Source organism: Solanum verrucosum, unplaced genomic scaffold (genome assembly GCF_900185275.1).
Source record: "Solanum verrucosum unplaced genomic scaffold, falcon-dt-bn FXZP01000109.1, whole genome shotgun sequence".
NCBI lineage: Eukaryota > Viridiplantae > Streptophyta > Magnoliopsida > Solanales > Solanaceae > Solanum > Solanum verrucosum.
Window position 1 is genome coordinate 757,677 of NW_026020594.1, and position 18,352 is coordinate 776,028.

Consider the following 18,352-nt stretch of genomic DNA (forward strand, 5'->3'; position numbering starts at 1 on the left):
AAAATTAATATCCAATTGATCTAAAAAGCCTAGGTGAAAATTTAAAAAACTTAAATTTAATATTCAGTCAAAATAATTATTTACTTTCCTTTCTTATCAATAAATTAAATCTAAGAAATCTCTTGGGGTATAACTAAATTCAAGATTTTTTTTATTACTAGGTAAATAATTAATAAATTCAAGATTACTTGTTAAGTGAGGAAAAATGTAGGTGTATATAAACACAAGTGAAGAAAGCAAAAACAAAAATAAAAAGTAATGGCTTCAAAATCATGTTTAGAAATAGCTTTTATATTTGGCCTTGTTCTTGTGTGCACTAATGCTGAGGGAAAGGTCTTCAATGTCCTTTCATATGGTGCTAAAGCAGATGGAGTGACAGATAATAGTAAGGTCAGAATTGTCATTTTACTTTTTTTAATGTGTCTTTTGTTATTATCGTATGAGTAAGATCTACATATAAGTTCACGCAAAAACTCATTCCATTTCTTTTTTTTACTTGTCCCTGTTGTTGATTTGATACTCTTCGAGAAATTATTCCTTTTGGTCAATTTTACTTTATTATATTTTGAATAACTCCTAATAAAACATTAACTACAAGAATAATTTGTACTTCTTTAAAAGTTGAAAAAGTACAAAAAAAAAAAAAAAAGTCAAAAGTCAAATATTGAAAATTTCTAATTTATGACTTTTGACTTTTAACTTTAAAGAAGACAATCCAAACACCCTTAAGTCTACTTTTATTTATTATTTGTTTATATATTATGGAAGGCATTTTTAAAAGCTTGGGCGGATGCATGCAAATGGAATGGACAAGCCAAATTGATGATACCTTTAGGTGTATACATGGTAAATGTTGTAAATTTTATTGGCCCATGCGAAAAATCGACTTTGACCTTCCAAATCAAAGGAATTATTAAAGCTCCAAAGGATCCAAAATCATTTTGCAATTCGTCTTGGATTTCTTTTCAATATATCAATGACTTAAAAATTAAAGGAGGTGGAACGTTAGATGGACAAGGATCTTTTACTTGGGGAAAGCATCAATGTTCATCAATGGTATGTTTTTATAATTTTTATTTTTGTGATTATAATATAAAGTTAAACAATTAAACACTATTTCTAATGTTTGAATCAGACACTTGGATTCAATTTTGTCAATAATACGGTTGTGCGTGACATACATTCAATCAATAGCAAGAACATACATTTCAAGGTCTTTGCTTGTGAAGACATGACATTTAGTCATGTTAACATAACAGCACCACGCGATAGCCCTAACACTGACGGAATTCACATTAGCCACTCCACCAACATTCATGTATTGGATTCTTACATTGGCACTGGAGATGATTGTATAGCTATGATCGCTGGAAGCAATAATATCAACATTTCAGGAGTCACTTGTGGCCCTGGCCATGGAATAAGCATCGGTAGCTTAGGGAATTTGCCAAATGAAGTTGTTAAGGACATACATGTCAAAAATTGCACTCTTATCGCTACTCAAAATGGGTTGAGAATTAAGACTTGGGCATCATCGAATGTTGGTAACATTACCAATATAACTTTTGAAGATATTATCATGGAAAAGGTTCGAAATCCTATATTTATTGACCAACATTATTGCCCAATACATCATTGCAGCAAACAGGTACTTGCATTTCCCTCTTTTAATCATTAAACTTAATGCGTTAAAAAAAAATATTTTCTCATGATTGATTGCTATGTAGAAAATATCATCACAAAATGTGTTATAATCAATAATGTCTAAGTCTTAATTAGCATAAGTAATTAGTACTCCTTTTGTCTCAATTTACATGACTTTCTTTTCTTTTTAGTCAGTTCCAAAAAGAATGACACATTTTTATGTTTATTTAGCCAAGTTCAGTACAAATCAAGGACGTGACATTCAATAACATAAGGGGAAGTTCAAGTTCGCAGAGAGCAGTTATTTTGGATTGCAGTGCATTATTTTCTTGCGAAAAAATCAACCTTATTGATATCAACTTAGCCTACCATGGCCGTCATGGACATGCGATTGCATTTTGCGCTCACGCCAAAGGGAAAGCCACCGGCAAGGAGTTGCCTCCAAGTTGTTTAAAGGAGTCTCTTAATTCATCAACTTAGTCATCTTAGATATATATGATTTGTCAGATTATATTAATTGATCAGACAGAAAATTCTTGTAATGACCATCATCATAGTCGTTTTGAATTTTTTGGGTTTGATCATTTATATAGCTTGTGACTTGTAGGAATGGATGACATGAATTTTGAAGTGATCATATGATATTTTTAATTTTAAAGTTTAGGAAATTTGACTAAAGTCAATATTCTAAGTTAATGAGGTCAAATCGAACTGTTATATATATATTGATCTCATCATACATAAAATGGACCATCAATAGCAAGGGCAATTTTATCTTTTGAAGAAAAATATGCCTCCAATCTACAAGTTCTCATCCTAAGAAATTCATCTTGTTCAATATCTAGATCTTTGTTGTTCACATGCAAAATTTCTTTTTAGGCAAAATACACAAATGGCTTCTACCCCTAAAACATGGAGCTAGCAAGCCATAGAACTTCAATTCATATTTAGTAGCCAAAATGTATGTATTTATTTATTAAAATTTTAATTTGTTTTAATATTTGCTATTTCTTTAATGTGAAATGCACCATTTCCGGATATATATTATATACTTTATATGTAAAAAAAAATTATACAACGTATACACACAATACCCATTATATAAAATTTTATCAACTTCTTATATACACTATATATTAGTATACTTTTCATATAAACTTTATATTCACTTTTCATACAATATATATATATATACATTTTATGATAATTTGCTAAGTTTCATAATGGCATAAGTAAAATTAATCTCATCGTATATTGAGGGATAAACTTACCTAATAAATGAAAGTAAAGGACTTTTTTACTTACTTGTTTATTTTGTCCAAACACATACTTATAAATCTAGTTTTAGAGTGTCCAAAAACAGTGGAGAATTTGAGTAGCCAAAATTTTGTTAAGTAGGGTCTTTGTTTGTCTTTATTTAAGTTTCTCTGAGTGGGTTCTATTGAAGGGTGGGTACAAAGTGTTTTGTACAGTTCCGACATACATACGGCTGAGTTGTTGTGTCATTTTGGGTTTAGTAAATGATCATAATGTCCCTACTACCAACTTTAATTGAACCAAAAAGAAAAAAATATATAGTTTGATTCTTTACTAACACTCTAATTTACTAAAAAAATGAAAACTCTATCTTCATTCACTCTATTTTTTATTATTATAAAAATAACCTTATTTAAATCATATTTTATGTTTTTATATAAAATATATTCAAACAATCAAATAGTATTTGTAGCAACTATAACCATCAAAATTACCTCTTTGAACTAGTATATATATCTAGTTTCTCAAATTTTGAACCCCTTAAAAAAAAAAAAAAAACATTGGGCTCCGCCACACTGACAAGTTAGACTTTATGTAGTATTCTCCAAATTGCACTTTACTTAAGAGAGGTTAAGTCGTAACATTTTACATGATCCCAAAGACTGACAAACACACACACATGCATAAGAGAGTCGTATTTTGATGCTCATAATGAGGTGAAAGCACAAGTAATATTAGTTGGCAAAACAGTACATAAGAAAAAACATTCAATATTTCACATGGACTCCAAAAGGCATCTATCTAACAGCGTTAAGACTGCTCTGACACATTAATGTTACTGAGAATTGACTCTTTTTTTCCCGTTATTAACATTGTCATGTCAGCATCCTTTAACATGTATGTCTGGAGAACCTAATACTTTCGATCTAACTATATGCCTCTTGTTATACTTTCGATTCAAATGTTTGTATTTTAAGGGAGTACAGGACATGTGGCAAACTTAGTAGGCGTTTGGATATAGCTGTTGTGTTTTCACTATAAGATTTGACAACATGCAAAAAAAATACAAGAAAATGGAACTCAGAACAGTATATATATTTCAACTTTAGCTAGAAGTTCACTTGCTGTACAAAAGTCTATGATTCTATCCTACATTTCTTTATGTTCTCCATTGCATTACTACTTGCCATGCCTAAGTTGAACAATCGAGAAAAGTTTTTTTGGAAAAGGGAAAAAAAGTTAGAAACCAGTACCAAGTGATTTCTTCTATGAATTGTGATACATAACTTACCCTTACATTAGACTTTGAGCAATAAACTATAAGCTACAAATACAGGAACTTGCGTTCTGCTATTACATCATGAACTGGTTCGTTGCATGGCGGCTCTATTCCTTTTGGAAGAAAGAGAGTACAAAATCTGTATTTACAGAGAAGAGCTGTGTGTCCAGGAAAAGCTGTTTCACCAAGAGCAACAAGTAATAGATTAGCATGCTCTTCACGAGGAAAACCAAAGTGATGGCTTTACCATAAAATGAAGGATAACATTCTAACACATAACATATAATCTAAAATGGACTTGCATCACATCAATTGATGCCCTAAATAACAATACAAAATGCGTGCATAGCTTCTGTAAGTGCAGATTCAGTTTTGCAAGAAAACCGTTAAGATGAACAGGTCCACCTCACAGATCATTTTGCAAAGCACAGTAATGACATTAGCAGGGTGCAGTATAGTGAAGCTATTTGGTTTTTAGATAACAACTGAAAAAAGTGTGGAAGCTTAAGCACACACCTTCATAAAGGGCCGATCTCGACTAGGGAAAGACTCGATAAAGCTTTCCTTCAAGAGCAGAGATACCTAATAACCAAAGGACAGAATAAAGAATTCTGAGTTAAGAGATAAGTCTCTTTACCAATCAGTGTAAGAATGAAACATAAGGATTTCTTCATAAAAGCTGCTGATGATGTTTGTCAAAATGTAAATATAGTTACAGGAAAAAGAAAAAGAACTAAAACTAGTATAACATCTAAGCAAGTAAAGCATAAGAGCTCACATTGAATGAGGACTCAGATTTCAATAATGCAAAACTTCATAAAAACTGACGCTTATATCCATCACCAGGAGGAGCAGAAAAAGAGTGATGTAAGATAAATTACCTTTAACAATCTGAAACTATGTAACACTGACACGTGCAAATTTTACCTTCAAAGTGTTTATGATAAAGCTCTACTATCATTAAACCGCTGTCTCAAGGTTAGCATACTCTGGTGTAAGTTTTCATGTATATGAAGACAGATCCAGAAAAGGTTTTCCTCAAATATTGGTATTCATGTAATACCACTTATGCACATAAAGAAACTGAGAAAAAATAATTCTGAAATAGTGCCAGTTTTCAGTACATTTGAAGCATTCAGAGTGATAAATTCTGAAGATAGGAGCTTGAACTTCAACAGGAACAAGCTTTACTGCATATGAATTGTGAATTCATTTTACAAACATACGAAGTTTCTAAAAGCTACAGATGTCACCAGCAGCTCCAAATAATCTACTATCATCATCATCTACTTTTCTTTGGGTGGAAACACAAATGGATGTTTGCTAGTAAATTGCTCTTTCTTCAAGTTCAGGTCTTAGTGTGTACAATTGCTCAAATATCAAATACTGTTTCAAACTTCTGTATTGGATAAACCATACATACAGTTTGCAGCAGGCTAAGCATACCAATTTCAATGATTCCCCATTTGGAACAGGTTATGCCAAAGAGTCTAGACAACATCTGATTCTGAATAATTTAAGTAACAAATACCTTCCGAAAGTGATGCATGTACAGTCAACTTTGCAAGGCTTTTTCACACAAGTAGTCAGCCAAATCAAATGCTCCAAGGAGAAGCTACAAACCTTATCATCATTCGATTGGACATTAGTAATTGTGTGTGAACGAAGGTTCGAGCAAAGTGTATCCAGGTACGACCGCAACACTCCCAGGAAAGACTTTGCAGCTTCAACCTAAACATAATGTCATGGTTAAGCAGTAATAAAGACTGACTGGATAGCTAGAGTAATACAACATACTGTAAAGATATTACATTGAACCATTACTTTCTGGGTGCATTAGCATTCTAAACCATTATTTTCTGGGTGAATTAGCATTCCTTAGTATTAGCATTCTAAGGTAGAAGAGCCAGTGACCAAAATGACAAAGGTAGCTATATGAAATCTGTGATACCAAAGTTGCAAGAGAACTACAAAGAAGTGTAACGAGAGACATGCTTGGACAGTCACATTCTTTTTTATCATTTGTTAAGTGTTCTGCAAATGGAAAAAGAACTTTTTCTTTGAAAAATACCCTGAAACCACTTTTTCAGAGAACTGTTTTGAAAAAAACTTAAACAAACACATTTTTGAAATTTCATTTGCGAGATCTCAAAAAGAATATGCACAAACACCACCTGAAATTGTCAACCATCCCATCTGTTTTTTGAACTCAACCAAAAGATCATATATACATAAGAGGCACAAAGTAAATGCTCTGTAGGGAAGCTGAAGGAAACAAAGAAAGCACCAGCAAAATGTCTTCAATAAACTCCAATAGCTACTCTATACACAGCTTACATTTTAAATAGCTTCCTATAAAAGAACAAGTATTCAGGTATGCAATTACAAATGAAATGTACAACGTCTCAACATTTAACCAATCTAATCATTTCTACCAATTCACAATTCAATTAGCAAGATGGTCCACTGGTGGAGCTATGACTTCATTGGGATTACATACTTCGCAAACAGTTTCACAACTACTAGGCTGTTTCTGATAACAATTCATACTCCCTCTACCCATGCAGGATACCCACCTTCTAAAAGAACACGGATAATCGCAAGCTCGCCTTTAGTATGGTACCTTTTTTACCCCATAAGAGGAACCCAATTTACACTTCCCCCATCCTGGTTAATCATTTTTGGGTGCTGGGTCAAAAGGAGAAACAATAAGCTATGAAGACAAAATGAGCATCTCCAGAAGGGATAAGCGTTAAAATGGTCAAATAAGTGATTATCCATTCAGAAGGAAAGGAATATGAGCATTTGCAAAGGGATAGAGCTTAGAACAGTAAGATAGTGATTAAACACTCAGAAGGAAAGGAAAATTGAGAATCCGTGTAACAAGGAGAGGACAACATACTTGCACCCAATGGTCTGGCATAGTGGTCAATAAAGTGGAAGGACAACCACGAGGTCTCAGGTTCAAACCCCCGGAAGTAAAAAACACTACATGATTTCTTCCCATCTGCCTAAGCTTTGGTAGGCAGAGAGATATTAGGTACCCAGTATAATAGTTGAGATGCGTGCAAGCTGGCCTGAACACCACCATCATCAAACCAAAAAAAGAAGAGGACAACATACTAAGGTTGAGTTCTAGTTCGTGAGGCTCCTAAAAAGGATGGACTAGACCTCACAGCATTTAACTTAATCTACTTCTCTAATTCCAACTGCAGACATAATTAGATTGATTTGTCCTCCTTTTTTTTTTTTTTTTGTGAGATTGATTTTTCCTACTAGATCTTCTTTTTTCTTTTGCTTCTTGATGATACTATTAACTAGACTCTTAACAAACTCAAGGACTATAATCAAACGCCAAATTAGAAAAGCTTCATCCATGCTATTTCCAGGAAAACAAGTAAATCTGTCAACTTAGTTGGACGCAACGAACTACGTTAGATGAGTCAAAAATAAATCAGGGTTGCCCCTGTGACAAGGACAAATGAAGGAATGGAAGGGGATCAATGAGACGTTCGGCAATACCTGAACATCTGTGCACTCATAAACAGGCCTCTTCCTTGCCAGATAACTTTCTCCCACCAGCTGTGCATGGTAAGGACTTAAACGAGAGTATAACTCCTTTTGCTGCGGAAGTTGCGGTAAAGTAGGTGACTTCACCTGATTTTCAATGTAATACACAGGAAAAAGTACCCCTCTTAGAAAACTTCATAACAAGCAACAGAAAAATTCACATCATCTATGCAGTACTCAGTAATGAAGTTTTGATAAACAAAAACTAAGAAGACAGTCTGCTGGAGAGTTGTGCAAACGGTTACTTTCAGCTCATGCAATAGAAATAACCCGCTCACAAACCTGGTTCTTGTTTGCATCTACAAGGATGGCATTTGTTAACTTTGACTGAACCTCAGAGGTCTTATTCTTCACACCTACCTACTCAAAGGTAAGAAGAAAAAGAAAGAGCAAAATATAAGTTAAATCACCCGAAATGGCCCCTTGAGACCTAACAATTATTCATCGAGACTAATACTTCACATCATCATAGAAAGCACTCAAACAGGACAAACAATTTGATTAATTTGCAACACAAAATCCCAGGAAGAAGAAATACGTTTTGTGAATTTGAAGGAACCAATACATTCTTGCACAAATGAGATCAGCAAAATACAGTATAAAAACATACAGAACGATTTCCCAATAATGCAAGATATCTAAGAGAAAAGCTGGCAAAATGGTATCATGGCACATGATATAACAAGAAGTCAAGAAAACATTCATCACTGACGACGAGAGCATCTACAAACTCATCAACTTTCAGTCTAAATGAAACAAACCCCTCATTCAAGTACTCCAATTGTTTCAAGAATAGCCTCATCTAACTTCCAACAAAACCTCTTTGCTTATACATTTCTTTGGGAGCCAATTATGAAAGACAGAAAATTCTAAGACATGGATATACTCACTATATAGGGAACAGGTGCATCCAGAAAATCCAGCATGTCATTAGGCAAAACCTGACAATTTACTCGTCAAGAAAGTCGGAAAAATCAGAAATGCAATAGATCTATTACCTAAGGAAAACATTCATTGTCAACTGAAAGTTACCGGCATCAACAAGCTTTGCCACTGATAAGGACGAATCAAAGGGATAATAGACAAAATGCACGCAGACAATATTCCCTGCAATTAAGTAACTAAAAATTAGATTCTGCATCAAATTTTAGGGCTTTCAAAAATACCAGCTTTAAAAACCATGTGAATACTAAGGGCATTTGGATCTAGCAAGAAGTCTTCACCTCACATATAACTTGTATGGGGAAGATAAAATCAATCTTTGCAACAATAAAGTATGCTGCCTAGGAAGAACAGACTAATCAAGAAAGCATTCAGTATGTGAAATCAAAACAGCACTCCTATCATGGCAAACCTAACTAAATCTATAGTTCTATACGGCAGAAAAGATGCTGCAAACTGATACTTACCAAATTTGAACAAACCACTACAATTTGCTTCTCCAGTAAAGCTCCCGCAAACAGTGTCAGCACCTATAAAATGCGAGTAGGATAGTGTCAAAAGAATTTGACAAGCATGTTAAAACCAGTGCTTGCTAGCCCACTGGTCAAGTGTGTTTACCAATAAAAGACAACATTACAACAATAAGAACCACAACAACAAACCTACTGTAATCCCACAAGTGAGGTCCGGGGAGTTCATAGAAAACATTGAGAGATTAAATGGACTCAAGTAGACAACTAGATATAGGAGGCAGAATGAATTGATTATTCCAATACTCAGAGCGAAATACGCTGGCGATAATTAGGAAAATCAAAACTTCGTGGAGCTTGAGCAATTCTCCAAAATCAAAAAATAAACTCATCCCCTGTTCTGTTAGTAAGAAATATGTTTTCCCTTAACCTTCTTTTTCCATTTTAAGCAATCAATACAGTAATGTGGAGTCATCCACAAGAGGTTTGCTTCCATAGAAGCTTAGAAATAGGACAATCTTAATACAAATGATTAATTTAAAGGACAGAAAAGAAATCTATCATGCCATAAAAAAAAAATTAGTCAGTTCAACATTTTAACATGTTGAGCACTATTTCAATAATATTCTGGTAAATTCGTGTTTGTGCTGCAAGCCAGAATTCTGTAGTGGTTTCCCACTTCAAACCCATTACATTAAGTCAAAGATTACAGTAGGGCATATACGTTCCTGTCTACAAGTATGAAATCAATGCCCACATTTTTCTCTTTAAATCAGAAAGTCCCCATTCAATGACAAAAGTTAATGAGGATGACATTAACCAATCTGGCATTGCACTTCTCTATAAAAATTTGGTGACAGAGGCCATCATTTCTGACAAAGGTCAAAAAGCTTTATACTAGTCTCGAAACACTTGTCACTTATTATAGTCAAGTAGCAAATTAGTAAATCAAATTGAACAGTTATATTTAGGTTGTATAGATGCCCAGTATCACCACGCACATGCTCAAGCCGCAATGAGCCACATAAGCATGCAACAGCCCAAACTGACAATGCAGTCGCTTCCTCTTCCACCATGAGTGCATTGTGAGCCTGTATAGCGGAAACCAAATTAACATAAGCTGATAATGCATAGGAAACTAACTATTGGAAGGTGTAGCTAGCTAGATAAACCATTTCTAAACCATAAAGCATGGCATCTCTCAGCCCACCCCCTCTACTTCACTCTTCAATGATGAATATAATAAAACCAGGAATCGCCAAAAAAAGAATGTACCTCTGCTAATTCCAAACTTGTACGGCATGATTTTAAGTCAATTGTTGATCCAGCAACGTGCAAAAGTGCTTCATCGGGTCTATAATATTCTAAAGGATGAAGGTGATCCAGGGGATGGAACTTAATTGTTGATCCCCTTGAAGGACATTTTAGCTGGTAATATTCACATAGTATCTGCAAGGATCCACGATTATTCACCTGGAAGGTGAAGGAGAACGATGAGGTCAGATAAGACCTAGATAACCCACTAATGACAAGCCATAACTTGAAAATTTTAACTGGGTAAGTGTCAAATAAAACCTTTGCCCATTCAACTATATCACTATGCTGGCTTAAATCATCTTGACCAGAAAAGGATGCTTCCTCAGTTTCGGTTTCATCAAAATCACTTCTAAAATGTCTATCTTCACTAGGAGAGTCCTGGAAGCTGTATCCAAAAATAAAAGCACTTCATAGAGGTGGGATTTGCCGATAATAAATACCAACTTCCAGTAAGATGTTCTCTCAATAATTTGGACACAAACAGATATAGCGCAGAGCAAAAGGGTCACAAATTTATGAGACAGATCGGAAAGAAAAAATGTACTAAAAGCCAAATAGGAAGTAATATACCTAGAGGAAGATTCAGAACTTTCGCACTGATGATATCTTAGAAGTGGCAAAACAGCATTTGGTACACCCTTTTCTACCAGCTGTTTGTTATCATCAGTGGAATTATCAAAAGCTTCAGGGACTTGCCTTCCAAATATAAATTCTTTATTGGCAAAATCTATATCATTATCAACCATACATGCCTTGTTATCACTTCCATCCTTCTTTGGGAGAACTTCCCCTTCTGCAACTCTATACTCCAGCTGAGACTTGCCACCCACGGTTCCACTAATTACAGAATCAGCAGTACTTGGTTGGGGACTTTCTACAGTGCCATTCAGGACGTACTTAGCTGTTTCTTCCAATATGCTGGAAGGATTTTCTTCCAAAATTTCTTCCTCATCATCAATCACAAGTGAATCAAAATCAAGATCACCAACTAGCTTTGTTAACCGCTCCAACCTTTCTTCGGTGAAAATGCTAGAAAAAGGACAAATAACAAACAGTGTCTCAGTAGGCACTAGCAACAGAGAAATAACAACAATGACTTGCAAAGAATCTTCCAAAGTTCAACCATACATTTACCAACTCTGCACATATATAGAGTATAGACTAGGAATAGCAAGCACCGGAAGCTGGTATACTGCTTCTTCTTGCTCATGATCATTACTACAAGCAAATGTTAATGTACAAGCACCTAAGCATACTTCCTTAATAGACTTTCTCAAGATGTCTCTTTTATTAAGTTCTCAAAACAATGGCCAAACTCCAAAGAGCTGAAATCTACTAATGGTATCATGCTTCTGATTCCTTTAAGTATCTAAGTAAGAAGGACCCCGGTGCACCAAGCTCCCACTATGAATGGGGTCCGGGCAAAGGCCGGACCACAAGGGTCTATTGTACGCAGCCTTACCCTACATTTCTCCAAGTATCTAAGTAGCCAAACTACATACTATTGAGCTATTTAAGATGTTGCTCAAATGTTTGATGCAGCAAAGCCTAATTCCTAGATGAATTTCAGCTGAAAAATTAGCCAACATTTCATTCTGCTTCAAGGTCACCTTACTCTCCCTAGGCTCGTTGATTATCTGAATATTGATCATCTGTGTACATGCTGGCAACCTCTAATAAATAACCCAAGAAATGAAAAGGATATGAAGTTCATCATTTCTTTTAGAAAGGTGATAGGAAGTTCATCATATGCGCAAGAGAAACTATGCAAGGTATCAACAAACTCAGTAGCCATCCCATTGTTAACAGAAACATTGATCTTGCCTATATTGCAAGGGACAAGTGGGGGTCGGGACTTTCTTCAGAACAACACTATCAATAGAATAGGTCTCTCAAGGAAACCACACAATAAAAGTATCCAGGTAATTGAACACTACGGAGCTATTGTTCAACAAGATTCCCTAAATTAGGCCCATCAAGTTTTAACAACAACAAAAAGATCTGGACAATATAGCAAATTCGCCAGAAGAGAAACGAACCTATGTAATACACCAAAGTGAAGATCAAAAAATGGAAGTCTGGAAAGAATGCAATAACAGCGGCGTGTTGTTAAAATTTGGCGGCAAATACCCAAGCTGGTATGTTGCCCATCTGAAATCATGGAAAGCAATCCAGAGGGTTTCTGAACCATTTCCTCAACTAAAACACAGCAACCGTATAGAGTTGAATTATCAGCAACCTATATCAAGAAACTTAAGTTAAAATACATACTCCAACTGGTCAGCACCAACTCCTTCATCTAATTGCTCCTATCTTTTACATTAGGATGAGAAAAGCGGCAGAAAAAGACTGTTAATAAAACCAAAGCTGCACATCTTTGTTTCCTTTTAGTAAGTTACTTGATGTTATCAATCAAAAAAAGAGTTACTTAATGTTGGTGATAAATATATAGGCTACACCTGATAGTGCAAGGCACTTTTTACATTGTATTTTCAAGTACGTTGCATATTCTCATTGCATATACCTACAGCTTACATGAATGTATTTAACAATAAAAAGGAACTGCTAAAACCGAAATAATCAAAAAATTGTGTAATTTAATAACGTTGTTGTAGATAGAAAATGAAATCTAAAATTGTTCCGTGTGCAAATTAATGTTATGCTCAATAACAAAAGAAAACCAATTAGAAATTGACTGGTCAGAGATGTGAAGGGTCATATGATGCAGTGTTGTAAAAAGCGCAAAAAAGCGCGCTTAAAGCGAGAAGCGAGGCGAGGCGAGGCCCTTGCGCTTTTATTTCGTGAAGCGAGGCGACATTGAAAAGGCGCTCGCTTCTACTGTAGAAGCGAGAAGCGCAGAAAAGCAAAAGCGTAAAAAAAGCGCGCTTAATTTGAAAAAGCGCAAATTAGGGTTTTTTTTTTTTTTTTTTTTGACAAGGTAACAGTTTAGGGTTTCTTTTTTTAAAATTGTAAGTTTTTTTTTTTTTTTTAATTGCTGAAATCCTTATGCGACTTAATATACTCTTTGCGACTTCAAATTCTTTTTTGGACTGCTCTTTTCCTTCTTCTTCTCTGCTGCATGAGTTCTCCTTCTTCTTCTCTGCTGCATGAGTTCTCCTTCTTCTTCTCTGCTGCGACTGCTCTTCTCCTTCTTCTTCTCTGCTGCGTAAGTTTTCTTCTTCTCTTCTTCTTTGCAACTGATCTGCGATTTTTTTTCTATTTTTGGTTGCTGCCAGGTTGCCACTGCTGTAAGTTCTCTTCTTCTTCTTCTTCTTCTTCTTCTCCTCCTCTCTTCTTCTCTTTGAGGCTGCTGCTACTGCTTTTTTTTTTTTGGTTGCTGCTGGGTGTTATCTATATTTTTATTGCTGCATTTTTTTTTTCCAATTTCTGTTTGCTGCTCTGTTTTTCAATCTCTATTACTGACCTGCTTTTTTTTTCAATTAATATTACTGCTCTGTTTTTTCCAATTCTTTTGCTGCTCTGTTTTCTTTCCACTTGAAGAGTTTGAGGATCTTGTTGAAGAATAGGAGTTTGATTCTTTTGTGATTTAATTATGTTTTTGATTTTTTGCTTTATATGTTATGACTTATGAGTATTATTGACTATCTATTTACTTTTAATCTAAGAATATATTACCTCTATTCAGTTATTTAATATTTTTTTATTTTTATACTAAATATCGCTTTACTTAAAAAAAGCGCGCGCTTCGCTTCTCGCTTCTCGCTTCTGTGAAGCGAGCCCTCGTCGCTTTTTTCCGCTTCTCGCTTCCCAAAACACTGATATGATGTTATAATGCATGGCAGATATCGCATACATGGAAACAGAATGTAAAACGGGATACCTGAAGCCGGAACACAAAGGACAGATCATTTTGTTTAAGGTGTTCCTGGAAAAGTAGCAGCACATTAACACGTATATCTGAATACAGTAGACATTGTGTTACACCACAACCAAATTTACACATCAAAACACAGAAGTTAGGTTGATAATTATCAGATTGATGACAAAAGACTTACAAATATATAATTGTATTTCTAATGGAGAATAAACAACGGGACAAAAAAGTAATTTCTTTAATGTTATTATGTTATTCTCTTGGTATGGAAAGAAAACTTTTTAAACAGGCAATACACTTCTCTAGCTCAGGAAACCATTGGAGTTATATGTTCATCTAAGGGTTTTTTTTTGGGAGGCGGGACAGTTACTTGATAACATAGGCAAAAAAAGGGGGAATCGTCCAGGATGTCATAGATGAAGTTACTAATAGTTGAAAATACACCAAATACCAGATAATAAAGTATGTCTTCATTAATTTTCATATCCTTGTGTCTAGAAGAAGCCTAAATCTGATCCAAGAACAGAACACACAGAAATTTGGCCAATTAATGGAACCGAGAAGATATAGCTTCTTCTGGTTCAGAATAGGCACTGCAAAGACACATATATGCTTAAAAAGAGTTTCTGGAAAAATATCCTTGCACCTGCATAAAGCCTTCAGTTGTTCCTCTATGAATATCTAATTGTCAAATAATATATTAAGCCACTTCTTTTTGTTTGAGAGTGTATTTTAATCAGCTTCTTCTTGGAAGTAAGCTTCTCAACAGTTTGGCTTTTCTTAATGGAGTTTGATTGCAATTATCAATTCGGAGGTCATTATAGAAAGGAAGCATCACTACCTGACCTAGAAGTATTTCGTTTAACTCACTCATTGATGGAGTTCTCTCAACAGCATGAACCTGTAGCAAGATGCACCATTTTTGAACCATCAGAAAAGATCCACTGCAAGTATGGCTGAATAAAGAATGTAGAGATGCAATAGGAGAGACAGTATTTGTTTAGCCTGGCCTAAAATACATTCCAAGTTCAAGCTATAAATAATTGTATCTTTGTTTTCTCTTGATACAGAAAGGAGAATGCCTCACTAAGTTGCTTGTATCTTAAATCAACTAGTCCTTTTGTTTATGTTTCTTTTTCTTACCTAAGGTAGGAACAGGTAAATGTAAATTGTGAGATGCATGATCCATCACCTATAATATTTTGTATGCTTCAAACCAAAAGTTTGTTGCTTTCTACATCTAACTCTTTACAGAAGTTCACCAAGTGAATCACATCTGAAGCTTGAAATACTTCAAAATGTATCTCCCCGATATCTCAACATTGCATGTCAAATAAAGGTAAAAGGGGGGTTGATAGGGATAACCCAACCTCTACTCCTGCTGGAAAGCAAAATGAGAGAAGATCCTTGTATTTCAGTGGTAGTGGTTTCTCTGGAGGGTAAACAAACAAGACCTGAAACCCAAAGAAGTAACAACACCTTATAGTCCATAAAAATTATACAATTCTAACTCCGTGCAAATTAAACCCTACAAGAAACAACACCTGAGGCTCAAGGTTAGGTTCCACGCGTGATTGACTTTGACCACCAAGTGCGCTTCTAAATCTCCCTGGACCATCTAGCTTTCTTGAAAAATAAAGCCTTTGAAGTGCTTGAATATCACAGTTAGGATGGAGTCCAACCACCACCATGCTCTCAAAAAGCCTTGATGGCTCTTTCCAAACTCTATGATCCTACAAGCTTACAGAGTATAATTATCTAACAAAACCAAAAGAACTCTGCCCTCATAGTATAAATTGAGAAGTATATTTAACCATCAAATCCAGGAGTTTAATTTCTATCATTCACCATCATCAATACTTCAAGCTGGATTAGTAATTAATTGAGAAAAAATATAGAAACGAAGTAGTATTTGAAGCAACTGCTATTAAAACCAGAATTAGATCTTGAGGGGGACTTTAAATGGATAATATAATTTCCTGCATTTTAGCATACAGCAGAAAGCTCTAGGGTTGGTCATATAGCATACCAGGGATTGCAACTGAAACCTAGCCCACTGACGCTTTTGGCTAGTTAATATTTCCGGGTTGTAGGCTCCACTTTTAACTTCAGGGGGACTGGAGAAGCCTTTCATTAATCTAGTTACTTGACGCTGAAATTTCTGAAGCTGACTACCATTATCATCTTTAGATGAATATACCACAGAAGGTCGTGGCGACCTAACGGCAGCTGCAGCAGCAGCAACAGCTCTTGCAACATCTTCCGTTGTTTGAAAAAAGGATGCACCCCAACTAGGACTACCTGATTCTTCAATATTCTCCATCTTCTCTCTTCTACAAATAAAAGCAAAAACTAAACTCAGAGGATGTGATTTCAATAACAAAAACTAAAGAACGCCTGCATTTTGGTGCAGATTATGTGTTAGTGCACACTACACCGAAAACCAACTAACGTAACAACCCAAACAGTGTAAGTTAGTCCTTACTACATAACCCATTTCAAGTTTCACCAACATTCACAGTTTTTTTTTCTTTTTTTCATTTTGATAAGTAAGGTGAAGAATTGTCCACTTTTTAAAAGAAACTAGAAGTCCATGCTAAAAATTTACTGAAGAAGCAAGCATTTGAAAAATAAATGAGCAGTATGATATCCTTTATCATTCCTTCCAACTAAAATATAGCTATCCATCCTCAAAAACAATGGCAAATCATTTACAAATACTTTGTAGCAACTCAGCAGTCAAAAAGTATATTCCTTTACAAAAAGAACATCTCTATCATAGTATAGATCATAACAGTTCCCATCAGGACTAATCACAAACTACTTTAGACCAGTGCTCTTCCACTCTCAAGTATCAAATCCTTACAACAATTTATTATACGTATATCTAAGCTGAAAAAGACACATAAAGTTGGCCACTTCTGTGAACTAACTTCTTAGTTAAGATGCTAAAGATCACAAATTTTCACCAATAGCCACTAAATTTCAACATATAAAACCCCATAAACATAACCAAATCTTTTAACAACCCATGAGAAAAAAATACCAAAAAAGGACACAAGACGTCAAACATCAGATAGATCATAATCAAGAGATACCCACATGAAATAATCTCAAGAAAATGAAAAATAAATAGAAAAAATCTCACCTTTAAATTAATCGTCAAATTAGGAAAAGTCAAGAGAAAGAGTGAAATCAAATGTTTTTAGGTTTCTATCAGATAAAGGAAATAGAGATTTAGAGAGATGAAAAAGGAGTTCAATCAAGCAGCCATGACCCAAAACAGAGAGTATTATAATTCTTGATGTTCAGATTCTGTGGAAAAGGAAGAAACCCCCAAAGAGAAAAGGTGCAACAAAGACAGAAGCATGTAATAATTAATATGTTTAATTAAGAGTTAGAACACAAATTAAATTTTACTTTTAAAAAAAAATAAAAATCATCAGGTGTCCCATATTCATATATTGAAATGCGATTACATTAAAATTTACGCTGAAAAATTTCATATTGAGATAAAGCGTTGTCTAACAAAGCGACTCAGACTTAAATCGAGATCTCTAATTAAGAATTGATCAACACAAATTAATTATACTCCTAAATAGCATTTCTTTAATTTATTAAGAATTTTCTGAGGAAAATACTAAGATTATACTTTATTGGCAAAAAAAAGAAAAGTGAACCCTCGTGTATGACGAAATGATATAACGACATGAGGACCATCGTTTTTTGTTTAGGCACTATTAGTTTAGTAGATATTGATTAGATTTAATTATTTTGTATTGTCGACTTTTGGTCTTTTTCGACACACTAATAATTTCTTTTTTTTCTTTTTATTTTTTTGGGGAGGAGGTGGGGGCCTAGGGGGTTGGTGGGGGCTTAGAATTATTTGACTTTGGGGATATCTAATTCTGTACAAGAATCTTATCTTTTAAGTTGTTTTCACTTTATATGTTCCCAAGTGAAGTTATAATAAGTTTATTTTTATAAATTTTGCACTGCACGGAAGATTGGGCGATTAAATCGAAAAACCAAATAAAA

The 18,352-nt window shown here is 34.7% G+C and overlaps 2 protein-coding genes across 3 annotated transcripts; one reads left to right on the forward strand and one right to left on the reverse strand.

Annotated features, from left to right (window-relative positions):
• The first annotated feature begins 258 nt into the window (after positions 1 to 258).
• On the forward strand, positions 259 to 2,124 carry LOC125811318 (exopolygalacturonase-like). The gene is made up of 4 exons (XM_049490824.1): positions 259 to 390; positions 769 to 1,056; positions 1,136 to 1,648; positions 1,876 to 2,124. Exons 1-4 carry the CDS (start codon positions 259 to 261, stop codon positions 2,122 to 2,124), a joined length of 1,182 nt encoding a protein of 393 aa, XP_049346781.1.
• A 2,018-nt stretch (positions 2,125 to 4,142) lies between these two features.
• On the reverse strand, positions 4,143 to 17,667 carry LOC125811288 (uncharacterized). Of its 2 annotated transcripts, none has more exons than XM_049490793.1 (19): positions 17,463 to 17,667; positions 16,344 to 16,647; positions 15,859 to 16,047; positions 15,685 to 15,768; positions 15,156 to 15,215; positions 14,321 to 14,365; positions 12,519 to 12,718; positions 11,050 to 11,508; positions 10,738 to 10,864; positions 10,438 to 10,635; positions 10,164 to 10,253; positions 9,160 to 9,222; positions 8,783 to 8,857; positions 8,641 to 8,691; positions 8,033 to 8,110; positions 7,703 to 7,837; positions 5,804 to 5,911; positions 4,697 to 4,762; positions 4,143 to 4,356 (listed from the first exon to the last, which is right to left on the reverse strand). In XM_049490793.1, the coding sequence occupies exons 2-19, from the start codon at positions 16,635 to 16,637 to the stop codon at positions 4,288 to 4,290; spliced, it is 2,391 nt and encodes a 796-aa protein (XP_049346750.1). In that variant the 5' UTR covers positions 16,638 to 16,647; positions 17,463 to 17,667; the 3' UTR covers positions 4,143 to 4,287. The 2 variants fall into 2 exon arrangements, with proteins under 2 accessions (XP_049346750.1, XP_049346751.1); XM_049490794.1 differs by having other exon boundaries at positions 16,344 to 16,644; positions 17,463 to 17,646.
• Between the last annotated feature and the right edge of the window lie 685 nt (positions 17,668 to 18,352).